This window comes from Notolepis coatsorum, assembly GCF_963971535.1.
Source record: "Notolepis coatsorum genome assembly, chromosome: 12".
NCBI lineage: Eukaryota > Metazoa > Chordata > Actinopteri > Aulopiformes > Paralepididae > Notolepis > Notolepis coatsorum.
In genome coordinates this window covers 97612503-97630002 of record NC_140176.1, presented here as the reverse complement: position 1 = coordinate 97630002, position 17500 = coordinate 97612503, and the positions used below count along the sequence as shown (strand labels likewise).

The window sequence follows — 17500 nt, the reverse complement described above, 5'->3', positions numbered from 1 at the left end:
AGAGAGAGAGGAGAGAGAGAGGGGGAGAGAGGGGGAGAGAGAGAGGAGAGAGAGAGGAGAGAGAGAGAGGGAGAGAGAGGAGAGAGAGATGGGGAGATGGGAGAGAGAGGAAGGAGAGAGGGGGGAGAGAGAGAGGGGGGGAGAGGAGAGAGAGAGAGAGAGGAGAGAGGGGGGGAGAGAGAGGGGTATATTCAAATACGTTCTTAAAGAGACTGTGTGTATTCATCCACAATCTATAGCTCAACATGAAACAATTCGCAATTAATCGTAAAATAATTACGTATAATTTTATTTCAACCAACAATGCTCAGCGACCCCCTCCCTTCTGCTCCACCACAGAGCCGGCGGAGAACATCAAGAAGGAGATCCTGTACATCCTGATCCCCAGCATCGCCATCCCGCTGGTCATCGCCTGCCTCTTCTTCCTCGTCTGCATGTGTCGCAACAAGCAGAAGACCGACGAGGACGACGCCCCGCCACGCCGGCAGCTCACCGCCTCCCCGAGCCAGGACATGGAGCTGCCACTGCTGGGGGGAGGGCACAAGCACCCGGTGGGTCCCTCACCCTGACCCTCACCCTGACCCAGAGAGAGGGGGGAGAGAGAGGAGAGAGAGGGGGGGAGAGAGAGGAGAGAGAGAGGGGGGGGAGAGAGGAGAGAGAGGGGGGGAGAGAGGAGAGAGAGAGGGGGGAGAGACGGGGGGGAGAGAGAGGAGAGAGGGGGGGGAGAGGAGAGAGAGCGAGGGGGGGAGAGAGGAGAGAGGGGGGGGGGGAGAGGAGAGAGAGGGGGGGAGAGAGAGGAGAGAGAGGGGGGGAGAGAGGAGAGAGAGGGGGGGAGAGAGGGGGGGAGAGAGAGGAGAGAGAGGGGGGGAGAGGGGGGGAGAGAGGAGAGAGAGAGGGGGGGGGAGAGAGAGGGGGGATGAGAGAGGAGAGAGAGGGGGGAGAGAGAGGAGAGAGGGGGGGAGAGGAGAGAGGGGGGGGAGAGAGAGGAGAGAGAGGGGGGGAGAGGGGGGGGAGAGAGGAGAGAGAGAGAGGGGGGAGAGAGAGGGGGGGGGGAGAGAGGAGAGAGAGGGGGGATGAGAGAGGAGAGAGAGGGGGGGGAGGAGAGAGAGGGGGGAGAGGAGAGAGAGGGCGGGAGTTTTTTTCATCCATGATCAAATTGTTCTGAATCAAGAAATTGATTTTTTTTTATTTAAAGTGTAACTAATTGTGGGAAATTGGTTTTAAGCCATACATATGGCTTAAAGTGTATCCTTTTAAATGCCCTTTTAAAATGAAAAATAGTGCTTAGGAAAAGTACTTGAAAGTCCTTGAATTTCATTTTGCAACGTCTGTGGGGAACCCTGCTTACATGGATGCAACTGATTCATTGCTTTCTCCACCAGGCCAAGCTGCGCGAGATCAACCTGTCTGCGGTGCGCTTCATGGAGGAGCTCGGCGAGGACCGCTTCGGCAAGGTCTACAAGGGCCACCTGTACGGCACGGCGCCGGGCGAGCAGACCCAGGTGGTGGCCATCAAGACCGTGAAGGACAAGGACGACGGCACCCTGCGCGAGGAGTTCCGCCACGAGGCCATGATCCGCTCGCGCCTCCAGCACCCCAACGTGGTGTGCCTCCTGGGCGCCGTCACCAAGGAGCAGCCCATCAGCATGGTCTTCACCTACTCCGGCCTGGGCGACCTGCACGAGTTCCTGATGATGCGCTCGCCGCACTCCGACGTGGGCAGCTCGGACGACGACAAGACCACCACCCGGTCCACGCTGGAGCAGGCCGACTTCCTGCACATCGTCACGCAGGTGGCCGCCGGCATGGAGTACCTGTCCAGCCACCACGTGGTCCACAAGGACCTCGCCGCCCGGAACATCCTGGTGTGCGACAAGCTCAACGTCAAGATCCTGGACCTGGGCCTGTTCCGCGACGTCTACTCGGCCGACTACTACAAGCTGGTGGGCGCCAACCCCTTCCCCATCCGCTGGATGTCGCCCGAGGCCATCATGTACGGCAAGTTCTCCACCGACTCCGACATCTGGTCCTACGGCGTGGTGCTGTGGGAGATCTTCAGCTACGGCCTGCAGCCGTACTGCGGCTACTCCAACCAGGACGTGATGGAGATGGTGCGCGGGCGCCAGGTGCTGGCCTGCCCGGACGACTGCCCCGCCTGGATCTACACCCTCATGCTGGAGTGCTGGAGCGAGTTCCCCGTGCGCAGGCCCCGCTTCAAGGACATCCACACGCGCCTGCGCACCTGGGAGAGCCTGTCCAACTACAACAGCTCGGCGCAGACGTCCGGCGGCACCAGCAACACCACGCAGACCAGCTCGCTGAGCACCAGCCCCGTGAGCAACGTCAGCATGAGCCAGCAGGCCAACGCGTCGCGCTACGCCAGCCCCAAGAAGAGCTCGCCCTTCCCCCAGCAGCAGCCCCAGTTCATGCCCATGAAGGGCCAGATGCACCGGCCCATGGCGCCGCCGCAGATGTACATCCCCGTCAACGGGTACCAGCCCATGCCGGCCTACCCCTACCTGCAGAACTTCTACCCCATGCAGATGCCCATGCAGATGGCGCACCAGCAGATGCACCACGCGCCGCCCCCCCAGATGGTGGTGGCCAAGGCCGGCTCGCACCACAGCGGCAGCGGGTCCACCTCCACGGGCTACGTGACCACGGCTCCCTCCAACGCCTCGGGCACGGAGAGGGCGGCGCTGCTCAACAACGAGGACCCCCACAAGGGGAACAACAACGACGAGGAACACACGACGGCGGCGGACGGGGCGTCCCAGAACGGGGGGGCGCAGCAGGGACAGAACGAGGACTCGTCGGTGCCCGAGACGGAATTACTAGGCGGCGACCACAACGATCCGTCGCAGACGACGGACAACGTGGAGATGCACTCTTCGGAGGCATAGGTGGCACTCTTTTGGGAGGACAGTGGGACGTAGACGGGAGCTGAGAGAGGGGTGCGCGGTGAGCCCAGACTCGCTTTGTCCAAAGGTGAAATCGGCACAGTGGGAAAAAAAAAGAAGTGAAGGGAACGCATTGGAAAAACAGTGACTGAATGTTATTTAAAGGGTTCTTCTTCGGTTGTCACTGATTTATTTTTTTTTAAATGCAAACGGTGTCTCAGGTTTGAAACCCTAAGAGACCCCGGTGTCAAAAAACTGTAGGAAAGACGGAACCCCCCGGAAAGCCCGGCTCACACGAAAGGGGCGAGGAGGAGGAGGAGACGAGTGGCAGTCGTAGAGCTGCTGGCCTGGCAGCGCGGACCTTTGTTTTCTTTTTGTTGCAAAGCCATTCAGAAGAATTTATGTTCTTACTGTTGCCGTGCAACACCAAACATTTCTTACCTTTTTTCCACGAGGAGTCCCTGAAGTTGCCTTTGATATCAATTTGATAAGCGCTCGTGAGATTATTATTATTACGATACTGTAGTTTTGTAAAACGGTAAACTGAGACAAATGCGGACACACACGTGCGGTAGAATGTATGCTGAAGAGACATTTCATATAGGAGCTCCCGGCGGCTGCCAAAGAAACAGTATTTTGGATAAAACTGTATGAACTTTTGCTTTCTTTATATTGAATAACTATGATACTACTACTCACTGAAATGGATGTTACTTTTCAACACACCTCCATGTGAACAGAAGGGCTATATGACGGTACTATTATGGTGTGTGTACTATATGACGGTACTATATGGTGTGTGTACGAGAAATTACACGTTTGCCGCATTTCTCACTAGGTTTGGATTTTCTCACCATCAACGTTGATACCCTGTTGTACAGATTTGTAATTTATGTAATTAACTTTTTAACTTTTTTTTTTACTTTTTCCTTGTTGGTGACAATTGTTAAGCCTGGTGTTATTTTAATGTTCCCTGCCACCAGATGATTTGCTTTCTCTCAAACAGTTATAACATGTTAACCATATTGTGTACCTCCACCATCCATGGAGTATCCAATAAAGTGATACATTATAAAGACAATGGTTCTGTTCTCTTTGTCAAGTGAAAGAGGGTCGATAGGAAATCCCTCAACCGGTTCCCGATGACGTTCGGAATTCACAGAACGGGTCCAGAACGGGGGGGCAAGCGAGGTTACACCTGTCTGGTTACAATTGTTGAACTAAATTGGTTGTTTAAAAAAAGATATGCAGTTAAAGAAATGTGTTTCCTCACGAATAAATCTGTGCATGATTTTATTTGATTGTATGTATTCCTTTATTTAAGTGTCATGCTTCAAATTAATCCCAACAACCCATATGGGTTTATATATAAAGACACTTTTAATTACACATCATTATAATTATGGCTCCGAGTGCAGGAGCATGACTCTTAACGTTAATAACGTTGATTTAGCAGCCATTTTATTATTGAATGTTTTCGACATAGTTCAAAAGGGCAAAGCACCAGTGAATGCGATTTGCATATGGATTAGGTCACCACCACTGCATCCGGTAAGTTTCAAGTTTCTTTATTAGTTGTCATACAAAACTACAGAATACTTTTATATTAAATGCTTTTTTCTGTTCTGCTCCTGAGAGTGTGCTATAGATAAAAAAATTAAATAGATAAGTATAAAATAAAAAAGGATCAAATATAAAAATAGAAGTCAAAAGTACGTAAGTGTAAAGTGTAAACAAAAGTGTTCAATATACTTATACTACTAAGTAGTAGGTACTACTACTACTTATAATATAGTATATGAATTAATTAATTATTTTATTTCGAATATTTACAAATACAAATGAATAAACATAAACAAATAATATTTCGATTTTTTTTTTTTTTTTTTACAAATAAACAAACGAAAAAGGATAGAATATATACGGTACTACTGAAATCCCGTGGGGGGCGGGTGAGAGTTCAATTTGGGGGCCCCTCCTCACTCAGTGCTAGTGGTAGTTTGGGTATAGTAGGCGTGACGCCGCCGCGTGACACATTGAAGCAATCGTTTGACAGCAGCAGCATGAATATGATCCATAAACGTGTTGACCTGTTGAAGCGCGCAGACACACGTTCACAGCGGCGGCGTCGCGTCGCCAGGCAACAGCAGCAGCAGCAGCAGCAGCAGCATGGATCATCTCGCGGGCTCACGGCACATGGATGGATTTACGCGCGGGCTTTATTATAAATATCCAACCGGCGGAATGATCGGTGTGGACGACCGGGAGCGGGAGCGCGCTGCTTTTCAAACCCCAACGTCGAATAGTGATAGTGACACGGTGTCCTCCTCACGACGTGGTGCTCCAGAAACAACCAGCGGTGATCCGTGGTGTCCTCCTCTGCCTCATCATCATCATCATTACGCACGGTCGGTATTGACAACAAACGAGAGTTCAAAATTACGCAGAAAGAGGGAATTCATTCCCGACGACCAGAAAGACCACAATTATTGGTTTAAGAGAAAGAGAAACAACGAGGCGGCGAAGCGCTCGCGGCAGCGGCGGAAGATGGGGGCGATGCTTCTGGAGGACCGCGCGGTGGCGCTGCTCAGAGAGAACGAGAAACTCAAGGCGACACTTCTGTCGGCTGCTGTCCGGTACAACAGCGGCAGCAGCAGCAGCACCCACCACCACCACAGGTCCGCGGGGGACAGTTTCTCCGGTCAAAGCATCATGTCTCCCTATTGTCTCCATCCTCCTCCACCCTCAACCGACCCCCCCTCCCGCCCGGGCGCCTTCATGCCGCTGCCAACTGCCGCTATATCGTGCGGCACAAAACTTCGAATGGGAAAAGAGATGTCAGATAGTGGTGGATATACGACAGACTTCTCGGGTCTCACCGCCGGTTTACTAAATACCGATTTGGAGGATGCGTTACAGCAAATCCGCCGTCGTCCTCCTGGCATCATCATGGACTCTTTCTCTGGATCAGCTGTTTCCAACTCCTACCGCGCGCCTGCTGTGCCGCTACTTCTGAGTGCAGGCCACTTGCCCGTGCCACTTCTGGGTGCAGGCCGCACGCCCGTGCCACTTCTGGGTGCAGGCCGCACGCCCGTGCCGCTTCTGGGTGCAGGACACACGCCCGTGCCGCTTCTGGGTGCAGGGCACACGCCCGTGCCGCTTCTGGGTGCAGGCCGCACGCCCGTGCCGCTTCTGGGTGCAGGCCGCACGCCCGTGCCGCTTCTGGGTGCAGGCCGCACGCCCGTGCCGCTTCTGGGTGCAGGACACACGCCCGTGCCACTTCTGGGTGCAGGACACACGCCCGTGCCGCTTCTGGGTGCAGGACACACGCCCGTGCCGCTTCTGGGTGCAGGCCGCACGCCCGTGCCGCTTCTGGGTGCAGGCCGCACGCCCGTGCCGCTTCTGGGTGCAGGCCGCACGCCCGTGCCGCTTCTGGGTGCAGGCCGCACGCCCGTGCCGCTTCTGGGTGCAGGCCGCACGCCCGTGCCGCTTCTGGGTGCAGGCCGCACGCCCGTGCCGCTTCTGGGTGCAGGCCGCACGCCCGTGCCGCTTCTGGGTGCAGGCCGCACGCCCGTGCCGCTTCTGGGTGCAGGCCACACGCGCCATGACGGGGGCGCAGGGACAGGATATAGTTTTGCGCCGCACCCGGCGTACGCTTTTGACGCGCGGTACAACAACGCGCCTGGCAGTACAGCAGGCACAGCAGAATATTGTGTTCCGGTGACCGCGACCGGCAACAAACTTCCCCTCCTCCTCTGCCGTACGACCGGACACCACGAGCAAGGCACCACGCTGGAAGAGAGGACCGGCGTAAGAATAATAACGCGTGAGAACTTCAACCAGATCAAGCCTTATTCGCCCGATGGCCGGAGTAATCACAGCGACCTGGAGATGATGAAGTCCAACGATGAGCAACTGGATAAAACAAAGTCTGGCGCTGGAATCATGTTTCCTTTATTGCCACACAAGCTGAGGTACAAAGTTTTAAAAGCTATTAGGGAGGAACGTTTTGGACAAACTGTAGGTGACGATGACAATAGGAGCGGATATGTGGACGGCGTCATAGGAAAACGACCTAAAGGGCCTTCAGACGCACTTGATCATCTGGGTGCAGCTGGACTTCTAAAGCATCAATTAGCATCACGTTATGCTATCATTATGAATTAAAAATGGGGGGACCCTGATGTAAACAAGACGAAAGTCTTTCTCTGGTCTGCATCCCCTTAACAACTGTGTGTATTGAGCCGTACTGTATTGTACCCATTCTGCAATCTGTTAAATAAAGTTTTCATTCATTCATTCATTCATTCATCCATTAATTCATTTGCCGAAGTGAAAACCCTGAGAAATTGTGTTTGGACAAAGTCTAAATGACTGATTGTGTCAGTCGAGTTTTCATGAAGATGTTGACAATTTTATATCTTTTTGATGTGTCTGAATTCATTGTTTTCTCACGGTGTTCAATATTATTGACAAAGACGCGGGCCGTGAAGGCAAACAAATAAATGTCTGTCGAATTATCACCACAAGATGCCGCGGTTTCTCTATAATAGCCACGCGGTGCGAGGGCCAAGCAGACCAGCGCTCAAATGATCCATTTAAAACTTGAAGCGACCTACATAAACTTTGTTGCACAGTTTTGAGGAAAGTCATGGAAATGTATTTACGTTGTGTTGTATTGATTGTGTGTAGAGTATCAGTTCCTTCGATCTCCTATATATATATTGCGAGACTGTTGATGTATTGAGCTGAACCGACGTTGCAACTAACGTTGGTTTATCATTAATACTATACCGAGAGATGGAAACGTATTGTACATTTTCTATTGTGCAAGACAATGACATGCATACAGAACGTTTAAATTACGTTTCCCTCATTTTAAATTCGATCACAAAAAAGAACAAAAAAAACGTCTCCCCTCATTTCCACGGTGTATTTATATATACAAATATATAGACAATATAAACAACAAATTGTAAGACACAATATACAGGACTGCAAGATATGTACAACAATAAATTAGAATGAGCTTATAGTGCAAATATTTTCTTTAGCAGCAGTAGTACTGAGTAAAGTGGCAGTGACTAAAGTACATTTAATTTTTCATTCAGTAATTACTTCAGAACTTGCGTATAGGTTTACAAGCCACTACGGTATCTGGTGCCATGCTGCAGTTTGCAGGTGCACAGTATTAACCGACACCACAGAGGGCAATACGTGGTGTACAGTCAGTGTGAGTGAGTTATTACACTGCCCATGGCAACGGAGAGAACCAAGACTGTTGTTGTTGATGATATTCAAGTTTTGTTTTATTTGCCACGTTATAAGGTATACAATAAGGTATACAATGCTTGGTTCTGTATATATGAGCCTCCTGCGATTGTGCTTCATATACGGTAAAAGAGTCAAATAATAAAGACCAAACACTATACAAAATATACAATATACAAACTAAAGGACAAAATGCAAACTTTTTTTTTACTAAATGCAAAAATGAGGTAATATCATATAGGTTGCTTATATTGTGCTTGCAGACTTATTATGTGACCGATTGTGTGCCTGTGTGCCTAATGTATATTTACCAATTCCATATACCTTCAATAAACGACTCTCCAATAATACTGTACTGTAATTTTGATTCTGCATGACTTCATTGCATGATGCGTCTGCACACGGAACAACGAATCATTGGCTAAAGTTTTTTTAAATGCTGTCTTTCAATTGGCTGCACGGGCTGTCAGTCACCGCACGCTGACCTACTAACACAGATCCACGAGGCAGCGCTCAGTTCGAGAGGAACGTCTAAAGAAAGGAGGCAACGGGGACACAATAATAATAATAATAATAACCCACGATTTACAGGATTATTGTACCAACAACGGCGAGCATATCTTTTTTAAATGAATGGAAAACGTTTTTACATTTCCCCTGCTGTGTACACACATCCGAGAGACTGACTCCTTCAACCTGGTGCTGCTAGAAAAGGTACAGTTTTGATTTTCTTTAGGTCACCAACATATTAATAATAATAAGCCAACCGGTACCGGCAGAAAGATTTTACGCGGAGAGGAAACGATTGGATGTGTTTTACGCACAGGTCTGTCGAACGCCCTAAGTATTTAACAAGGGGGTGATAATAGTTTGGTGTTCGCATCTGTTTTATCTAGATTTATTTAAACTTTGATCATCACCATTTGAAGTTCACAATAACAAGTGTTAGTATAATAACTCTGTAATAATCGCGGTCGCCCGTATTGTTGTTTGATAGAGCCAGGTCGCGTGGATTCTGCTTTGTTACAGTAGAGCACCACATGTATAGCTGATGATATGATGCAACGGGGATTTATTGATGCGTGCTATTATCTGGTGATGATGAAGTAAAATGCAAGAAATGCCCTTTGCATCATATCAGCTACTGTCTTGACTGCCTGCCATATAGTGACCCAGGATTCGGTGATATACGATGCAAAGGGCATTTCTTGCATTTTACTTCGCCAGATATCATCATGCGTATTGAGTCTATATAGACAGATATAATAACGCATATATAAGACGTTTGCCTGACATAGTGACCCAGGATTTGTCGGTGTGGGTGGGTGGTCTGGTGTGTGTGTGATCGCACTTCAGTAGAAATAAATAGAGAGTAGAAATTCTTAGGTTCTTACATTTATGTTACTGTAGTTTATTATGTCTCTCAACCACGCTGTATCACTTTGTGTATATAGGGCGTATAATGGGGCAGGCTTATTATTAGCCCTGTATGTGTTATACTCTCTCATGATGATCCACTAGACTATATAATGTGACGACGAGCAGCAAGCCAAGCAACAAGGCTATGATTATGTCATTTAGCCGCGAGTGAATGAATAGCTGCATTGTTTCAAGTACAGCTTGTGTAATAAATAATGTAACATTTGTACATGATTTGAACAAAGCGATGACCTGTATATAAACTGGCACATTCTCTATAATTGTGCGGGGGAAGGAAAGTGAGAGGAACAGAGCCGTGTTTAGTTGAAAGCCATTCCTCGACTATATTTTGTGTATTTAGATTTTTAGAATGTATAACCCTTATCTCTGCTGCTGTTATTATTATTATGGCCACTCCGTATGTATTATTGCATAACGTCCGCAGCCACAGAATTTGCTGGCAGCCAGAAGGGGGGCGGGGGGGGGGGGGGGGGGTGGAGCGCTGATCGCGCTTATTTTGTAATCCTGACACACAATGAAGGAATCCGCCGGGGCTGGAACGGGACGTGATGCCGGTGAGCGGTGACGGTGAGCGGGTCCATCCGTCCATCCTGCCCGAGACAATCGGAACATTCCATTGCTCTTGAACCCGCGGCGGCGGGTGAACTACTCTGAACTCTGCGCGCCTGCAGCATGGCCGCTCCTATACTACCGCATACCGGTTGCATGATGGTCTTCTTAACCCTTTCACTGCCACACACGACAGAAGGTTAACCCTTTACTATCACACTACGTGTGGCAGAGTGAAAGGGTTAACCTTCTGTGTATTATTGTCGCAGTGAAAGGGTTAACCGGTTGGTACTACTACTAGTGCGGCAGTGAAAGGATTAACCTTCTGTGTATTGTTGTCGCAGTGAAAGGGTTAACCGGTTGGTACCAGTGCGGCGGCAGTGAAAGGGTTAACTGGTTGGTACTAGTGTGGCAGTGAAAGGGTTAACCTTCTGTGTATTGTTGTCGCAGTGAAAGGGTTAACCGGTTGGTACCAGTGCGGCGGCAGTGAAAGGGTTAACCGGTTGGTACTAGTGTGGCAGTGAAAGGGTTAACCTTCTGTGTATTGTTGTCGCAGTGAAAGGGTTAACCGGTTGGTACTACTAGTGCGGCGGCAGTGAAAGGGTTAACCTTCTGTGTATTATTGTCGCAGTGAAAGGGTTAACCGGTTGGTACCAGTGCGGCGGCAGTGAAAGGGTTAACCTTCTGTGTATTATTGTCACAGTAAAAGGGTTAACCGGTTGGTACCAGTGCGGCGGCAGTGAAAGGGTTAAGTTAGTGCTGCTCCGTACAGCTGTTTGACCCGCGGTATCATGTGTCACTCAAGATCGACGATGAGCGTTATTGTCTATTATTCAGAAAAGACAAATTAATGATCCGTGGGGGGGGGGGGGGGGGGGGGGGGTTACGACGAGGCCCCTTTTTTGGCCACGGATCAATACCCCCTGCCTGGACAATAATCCCAATGTGTTCATTAATAAACAAAGACTTGTTATTATTACCGGGTGTGTTTCTGTATAGTCTATTTGTCAGTGTGGCCGCATACACTTCGTTCTCAGCTTCCATTTATTTTCATATCGTTGCCATGGCTGCTGTTCAACAACCACGTGTTATGATTATGTACAGTCTGGCCGGCATTCCTTTGTTCCTGAAATGGGAGCCGGTTTAGCTTCCAGCCGAAAGGAAAAAGCCCCGTATCGCTACTTAGTGTGGGGGGTTATCTATTTATTCACTTTATATTTAACCTGGGCATGTAGCCAAACGGACAGCTCTATATGGCCGTGACCTCCTCTTAAGATGTTTATCGCCTAGTAGTTTATCGCCTAGTAGTTAACGCCGGTGAAAATAAATGTTTATAGGGCATGGCAAATGGACGGCAAAGAGAGACCAGACTCTCCATGATGGATATGATTTGCACAAGAAGCGAGGCTGTTGAGTTGTCTCTCTGTCTTAATTCTTACAGACTTCAGGAATCCAGACACTTTTTTAGCCATTTATATCGTTTTTTGCCCGACACCACATCCCAGTACAGTGGTTCTCAAAGTGCATGGGGTCTGCGTCATGAGTCCTTGGGGGGGGGGGGGGGGGGGTTTCCAAGGGGTTACAGTGATCAGTGTGGGTCTCTGAACGGGGTTGCTGGGGCTATAAATAAAGCAATTGCATAATTCTCATGGCGTTGAGTCGTTGACAAATAGATCCTATGCATATTGTAAGTAACCTTCTGCATTCCGAGTTATCTATCGTCACGGTGTTGCTCCTATCGTGATGTTCCTGTGATTAGACCGATGTTATTTGATATATATATATATTTTTTACGTGTTCAAAACGTTGTACCAATAAACTCCCATGAATGCAACAGTCACATCTCAGCCTTTGTTTCTAAACTATGGCATGTGTTGATTTTCACGTATTCTAACAAAATAAATTACACATTTATGCAAAAGTACAAATTGGTGACTCGCTACGCAGTGAATTGAATTGTTGTTATGTGTAAACATTGAACAATACTCATTCACTCATATAACACAATATATTTCCTTATAGTCCTCTAAAACTTCAAACACAAAGTCATCATTAGATAAACACATCGTGGCTGTAACGTCTAACTATTGTGCAATTTAATACTTCACTGACATTCATCTGACCCGATTGGGACAGTGGCTTCTGGTTGTGTAATAATCGTCGGGCATGTGCAAAAATCTAAATGACAATATGGTTGAGTGACAGCGAGGAATGGCTTTCAACAGGCATAAAAAAACCTCCGCTCCTCTCACTTCTACTGCCAATTGTATAGAATGTGCCAGTTGTACAAGTCATCGCTTATCTCATCCAAATAGTCATCAGAAAAGAATGTATAAGCCCTCCTATTACGTTGCCAAAGGCTTCAAGGATTAACTATGTCTCTATCAGAGAAGATAATGTACCTTTTATTATGTCACATTACATGATGTGTATGTAGATTTGAACTTTGATGTCTAGAATCAAACCATAAACAAGGTGGCCTGTTGGGATGTTAGATCCTAATGTGAAAAACTGGGATTTTATATGTCTGCACTTTATGTGCTAATTTTATGCCTGTCTTTTTTTCTGCCGTGAAGCACTTTGAGCTGCAGTTTCTGTACGAAAGGTGCCATACAAATAAAGTGTATTATAATTTATTATTAAAATCCCTTTTCTTTCCTTTTCTCCCAGATTTCCCGAACATCAGATTATTCCAATGCGGGAGCTACACCAGACACGACCGACACATCGCCACTCAGGGGGTTTTGAATAAAAAGGCATGTCCAGGTGACATAACACCCCAAGGACCTAATGAGCACATTGACCGCGACGGTCCAAGAAGCAGTGACATGCAGGCCATCAAGAGAGAGGGCGGGGCCTACGACGACGAGGACGACACCCTGGTCCTGGCCCTGCAGGGGGGGGGCGCCGACCGGGACCTGATGCAGGGCCACAACAACAACAAGATGCCCTCCTTCAAGTCCAAGAGCAGCTGCCGGCGGAAGAGGGAGTTCATCCCCGACGAGAAGAAGGACAACCTGTACTGGGAGCGGCGCCGCAAGAACAACGAGGCGGCCAAGCGCTCGCGGGAGAAGCGGCGCATCAACGACATGGTGCTGGAGAACAAGCTGATGGCCCTCGGCGAGGAGAACGCCTCGCTCAAGGCGGAGCTGCTGTCGCTGAAGCTGCGGTTCGGCCTGGTGAGCTCGGCCGCCTACGCCCAGGAGGTGCAGAAGATCACCAGCGCCACCGCCACCCTCTACCAGGACTTCGTGCTGCCCGGGGTGGCCTCCTACTGCCGGGACCTGGAGCCCCCTCACCTGGGCCTGGAGCCCCCTCACCTGGGCCTGGAGCCCCCTCACCTGGGCCTGGAGCCCCCTCACCTGCAGGGCGGCAGCTGCATCTCGGTCATCAAGCACTCTCCTCACGGCACCTTGTTGTCGGACGTGTCCGAGGCGTCGGCAGCAGCGACCCCCCAGGGCAGCGTGCCGTGCAGGACGACCCCGGAGGTCAAGCAGGAGCCCGGCGCCGAGAGCTACGCGCGGGAGGAGAGGAGCAGTCCGTACGAGCTGTACAGGAGCTACATGGCCGGTAGCCCGTTCCCCGGAGGAGGGGGGGGGTACTCTCAGCATCCCTCGCCGCTCCCGCCGCAGATCACCCGCTCGTCCAGCAGCTCGCCGTCCAGCAGGACCTCGGACGACGGCGGCGCCGTGAGCAAGTCGTCGGACGGCGAGGACGAGCAGCGGGTCCCCAAGGGCCCCACCAGCGCCGCGTCCGCCGCCGACCCGCGGAGCGTCATCGTCTCCACGACGCTCAGGGTGCCGGACGCTGGCGGCTCCTCCTCCTCCTCCTCCTCCTCCTCGGCGGCGGCGTTGCCCCACAAGCTGCGGCTCAAGGCCAGAGCCATGCTGATCAAAGTGGAGGCCGTGGACCCCGAGTACGACCCCTCCTCCGGGGGGAAGTCGTCCTCCTCCTCCTCCTCCTCCTCCTCTCCCATGGACGTGGTGTCGGCCGGGTGTTACCAGACGACGCGGGGCTCCACCGCAGGCCACACACAGTCGTCCCTCAGCCCTCTGTCGGCGCAGGTGACCCACATGCAGGACTGGAGCCGGCGGGCCGAGCACTGGCACACGGATGGCGGCGGCGGCGTCGAGAGGGCAGCGCAGGGCGGCAGGCTCGCCCCGAGTCCCGTTTCCTCCGGCGGCAAACTGAGCGCCGCGGTGGACCTTAATAAAGACTTGTCGTCCTGCGGTGCCGCCCGCGCCCGCACAGACTCGGACAACTTGTACTTGAAACAGGGCATCGCCGACCTGTCCGCAGAAGTGGCCTCGCTGAAAAGACTGATTACGACGCGGCAAGGCTCGGTGATAGAGTCGACCAAGAGCACCGCTGATCATCACCACCGCCGCCCCCAGTTATTATTATCCAAAGGTTGCTACTCAAAGTGAGCTCTGTATGTTTTGCACAATGCCTCTTTTCCACTGTGTTTACTATATTGCACTGTGCGGTTGATATGGTGTAAAAAAAAAAAAAAAAAAATGCAGTTCATTCAAAATGGACGATGTGTGTGTGTGTGTTGTGCACTTACTGTCGTATCTTCGTTATTATGAGGACTCCATCTTGTAGCAGCCTAAAAGACCGGCTACCTGTATTACATGCAAATTCAATGTTTCAAACTTTTTCTCAAGTTTTCTTGTAAATGGTGAGTTTTTTTTGTTTACAAATAAATGTGTCGGCACTGAATTTGTGAATTTGTGTGTTGATTGTGCACATATTAACGAGGCGTTATCTCAGCATTTTTTTTTTTAAAGTCAAAGTCAAATTAAGTTTATTGTCATTTTTCCATTGACATGGAAGCGCGAGATACAGCACTCGGGTCTCAGTTACAGCCATTTGACGCTAGATATACACTAAACAAATAAATAAAATAAAATACTGATCCTCATGATGACAGACATACAAAATGATTCAACAAAAATCCAATAGAAACCAATCATTCAACAAAAACTGTCAATAAAAACAGTGAATTGATTCAGTAGCAAACAAATCCAAAAAAATTAAGTACTGTAGGTCATTATCAAAAACTTTAGTTTAATAACTTTAATAAATGCAGGAACCAAGGAAACTGCTGCGTTCCTTCTTGTAACTTTAGTGATGTTCCTCAAAGGCCTTACCTTACCTTGTGCCCCAAAATAAACTCCCAGGCATCACTAACGGATAGCTCAGTAATAGAGCAAACAGGCCAGAGCAGTCAATGTCGGATATCAAAAGGAATTGTATTGTTCAGAATAGAGTAAAGTACAATAGAACTGACATGGTTTTGAACATTCATTCTCAATGAAAGTCTTTTCATACACCCAGACTAAAGTGAACATGAGCTGGGTGTTTCTGTTTCATTAATCGTGACGGACACTGAATAATAAAGTCGGGGAACATCGAAGGGTCGGTTAATGAATAACATGGCAATTAGCTCTCAATGTCAGCACTATTCACTATTGTAGACGTCGAGATAAGGATTACTTATCTGGATCATGGATACTACAGTTGGGAATGGGAAGGCAGCCCACATATTACTACGTGGACATTCAATTAGTCTATGTCACACCCAGATAAAAAAAACGGAGAAGGGTGAATTACAGTGCACGTTCATATCCTGTTCTTTGTAAAGTTGTAAACACTGCATCTTTATCAAAAACTTCTATATTTAGCTCTGAAACACATCGCGTTTCAATGTTATGAACTGAAAATGGGGGACCCTGATGTAAACAAGACAAAGTCTTTTTCTGGTCTGCCGTACTGTATTGTACCCATTCTTGACTTACTTGACTTAATCCTCTTTACCCCATTGGGGGGCATAGGGCGTCCACCAGAGCTCTCCATCTCACTCTCTTCTGGGCCAGGGCCTTTGCTTCTTGCCAGCTCACTCCGATGTTCTTTAGGTCTTGGAGTGTGGAACGTCTCCAGGTGTTTCCTCTTCCCCTGCGGGTTGTAGTCCAAGGCCTGTCTAGTGATGTTGTTTGAGTCCTTCCTAAGGGTATGCCCTATCCAGTTCCACTTTCTCCTTTTGATGGTGGTAGCTATGCTGTCCTGGTTGGTTATCCTCCACAGCTCTTCATTTGTGGTACCCATTCTGCAATCTGTTAATAAAATGTTCAATCAATCAATCAAGAGCTGAATAGACCAGCTTGTGACTGCAACTTGTTCCTGTTCGCGGACGACTCAGCCCTGCTGGTCTCTGACAAGAACAAGTTACAGGTTGAAAAAACCCTCAGCTCAGAACTCGGCAGAATCTGCACCTGGCTCGCTGACGACAAACTATCATTACACCTGGGTAAAACAGAGTCCATTCTCTTCGGATCAAATAACAAACTCAGCAAGACCGACGGCTTCTCTGTTACAGTGGGTGATAATATTGTCACAAGGAAAGATGAAATTACATACCTAGGTTCCATCCTGGAGGCAAATCTTTCCTGTGACAAAATGGCATCCAATGTAATAAAAAAAGTCAACCAAAGAACTAGATTCTTGTACCGGATCTCCTCCCTGGTAAACAAGAATACCTTGAAGACTCTAACAGGAGCACTCATTCAAGGGTACTACGACTATGCTTGCACCTCATGGTACCAAAGCACCTCAAAGGCGTTAAAAACAAGATTACAAACATCTCAAAACAAACTGGTCAGACTACTGCTTGGCCTTACTCCTAGTACCCACCTCACCCCTGCCCACTTTGACAACCTAGGATGGCTTAGAGTAGACGACAGAGTACAGCAACTTGCAATGGGCCTGGTCTACAAGATACACTACACCACTAAGGTACCCATGTACATGTCAAAATACTTCCCAAAGGTCAGTGAATACCACAATCACAACACCAGAGGAAGCTCAACAAATCATGTTAAACCCAGATTCGGCTCAAACAAGGGACTAAACAACTGGCCCCTGTAAATGTCCAAACCCAACCCCCAATGTACATTCCCCCCCCCCAAACCCGCCTACCCAACCCCCCCCCCATCCTGTGATTCTGTTCTATGGGTAACATTACTGTAACTGTATATTTGCATATCGTATATGTCACAAATGTAACAGTACTATATACCTGTATGTCATGTATGTACCTATGCCATAAATGTCATGATGTCATGTATGTTGTGTATGTCATAAATGTGAATGAATGAATGAATGAGTGAATAAATGAATGAATGAATGAATGAGCCCTGTGAATGGATGTAAACTTTTATTAACAGATTGCAGAATGGGTACAATACAGTACGGCTCAATACACACAATTGTTAAGGGGATGCAGACCAGAGAAAGACTTTCGTCTTGTTTACATCAGGGTCCCCCATTTTCAATTCATA

At 48.9% G+C, this 17500-nt stretch overlaps 2 protein-coding genes across 2 annotated transcripts in view; both read left to right on the top strand.

Annotated features, from left to right (window-relative positions):
* ror2 (receptor tyrosine kinase-like orphan receptor 2) overlaps positions 1-4103 on the top strand; it is a gene marked incomplete at its 5' end in the record, with an annotated part of 21796 nt that extends 17693 nt beyond the window's left edge. Inside the window, 2 exons of the mRNA XM_084325954.1 lie at positions 340-551; positions 1383-4103. Coding sequence (XP_084182080.1) covers positions 340-551; positions 1383-2903 — 1733 coding nt within the window. The 3' untranslated portion in view covers positions 2904-4103. The remainder of the gene's footprint in view (positions 1-339; positions 552-1382) is intronic.
* Positions 4104-8701: 4598 nt separating this feature from the next.
* Positions 8702-14882, top strand: nfil3 (nuclear factor, interleukin 3 regulated). The gene is made up of 2 exons (XM_084326193.1): positions 8702-8885; positions 12831-14882. The coding sequence occupies exon 2, from the start codon at positions 12989-12991 to the stop codon at positions 14585-14587; it is 1599 nt and encodes a 532-aa protein (XP_084182319.1). The 5' UTR covers positions 8702-8885; positions 12831-12988; the 3' UTR covers positions 14588-14882.
* The last annotated feature ends 2618 nt before the right edge of the window (positions 14883-17500 follow it).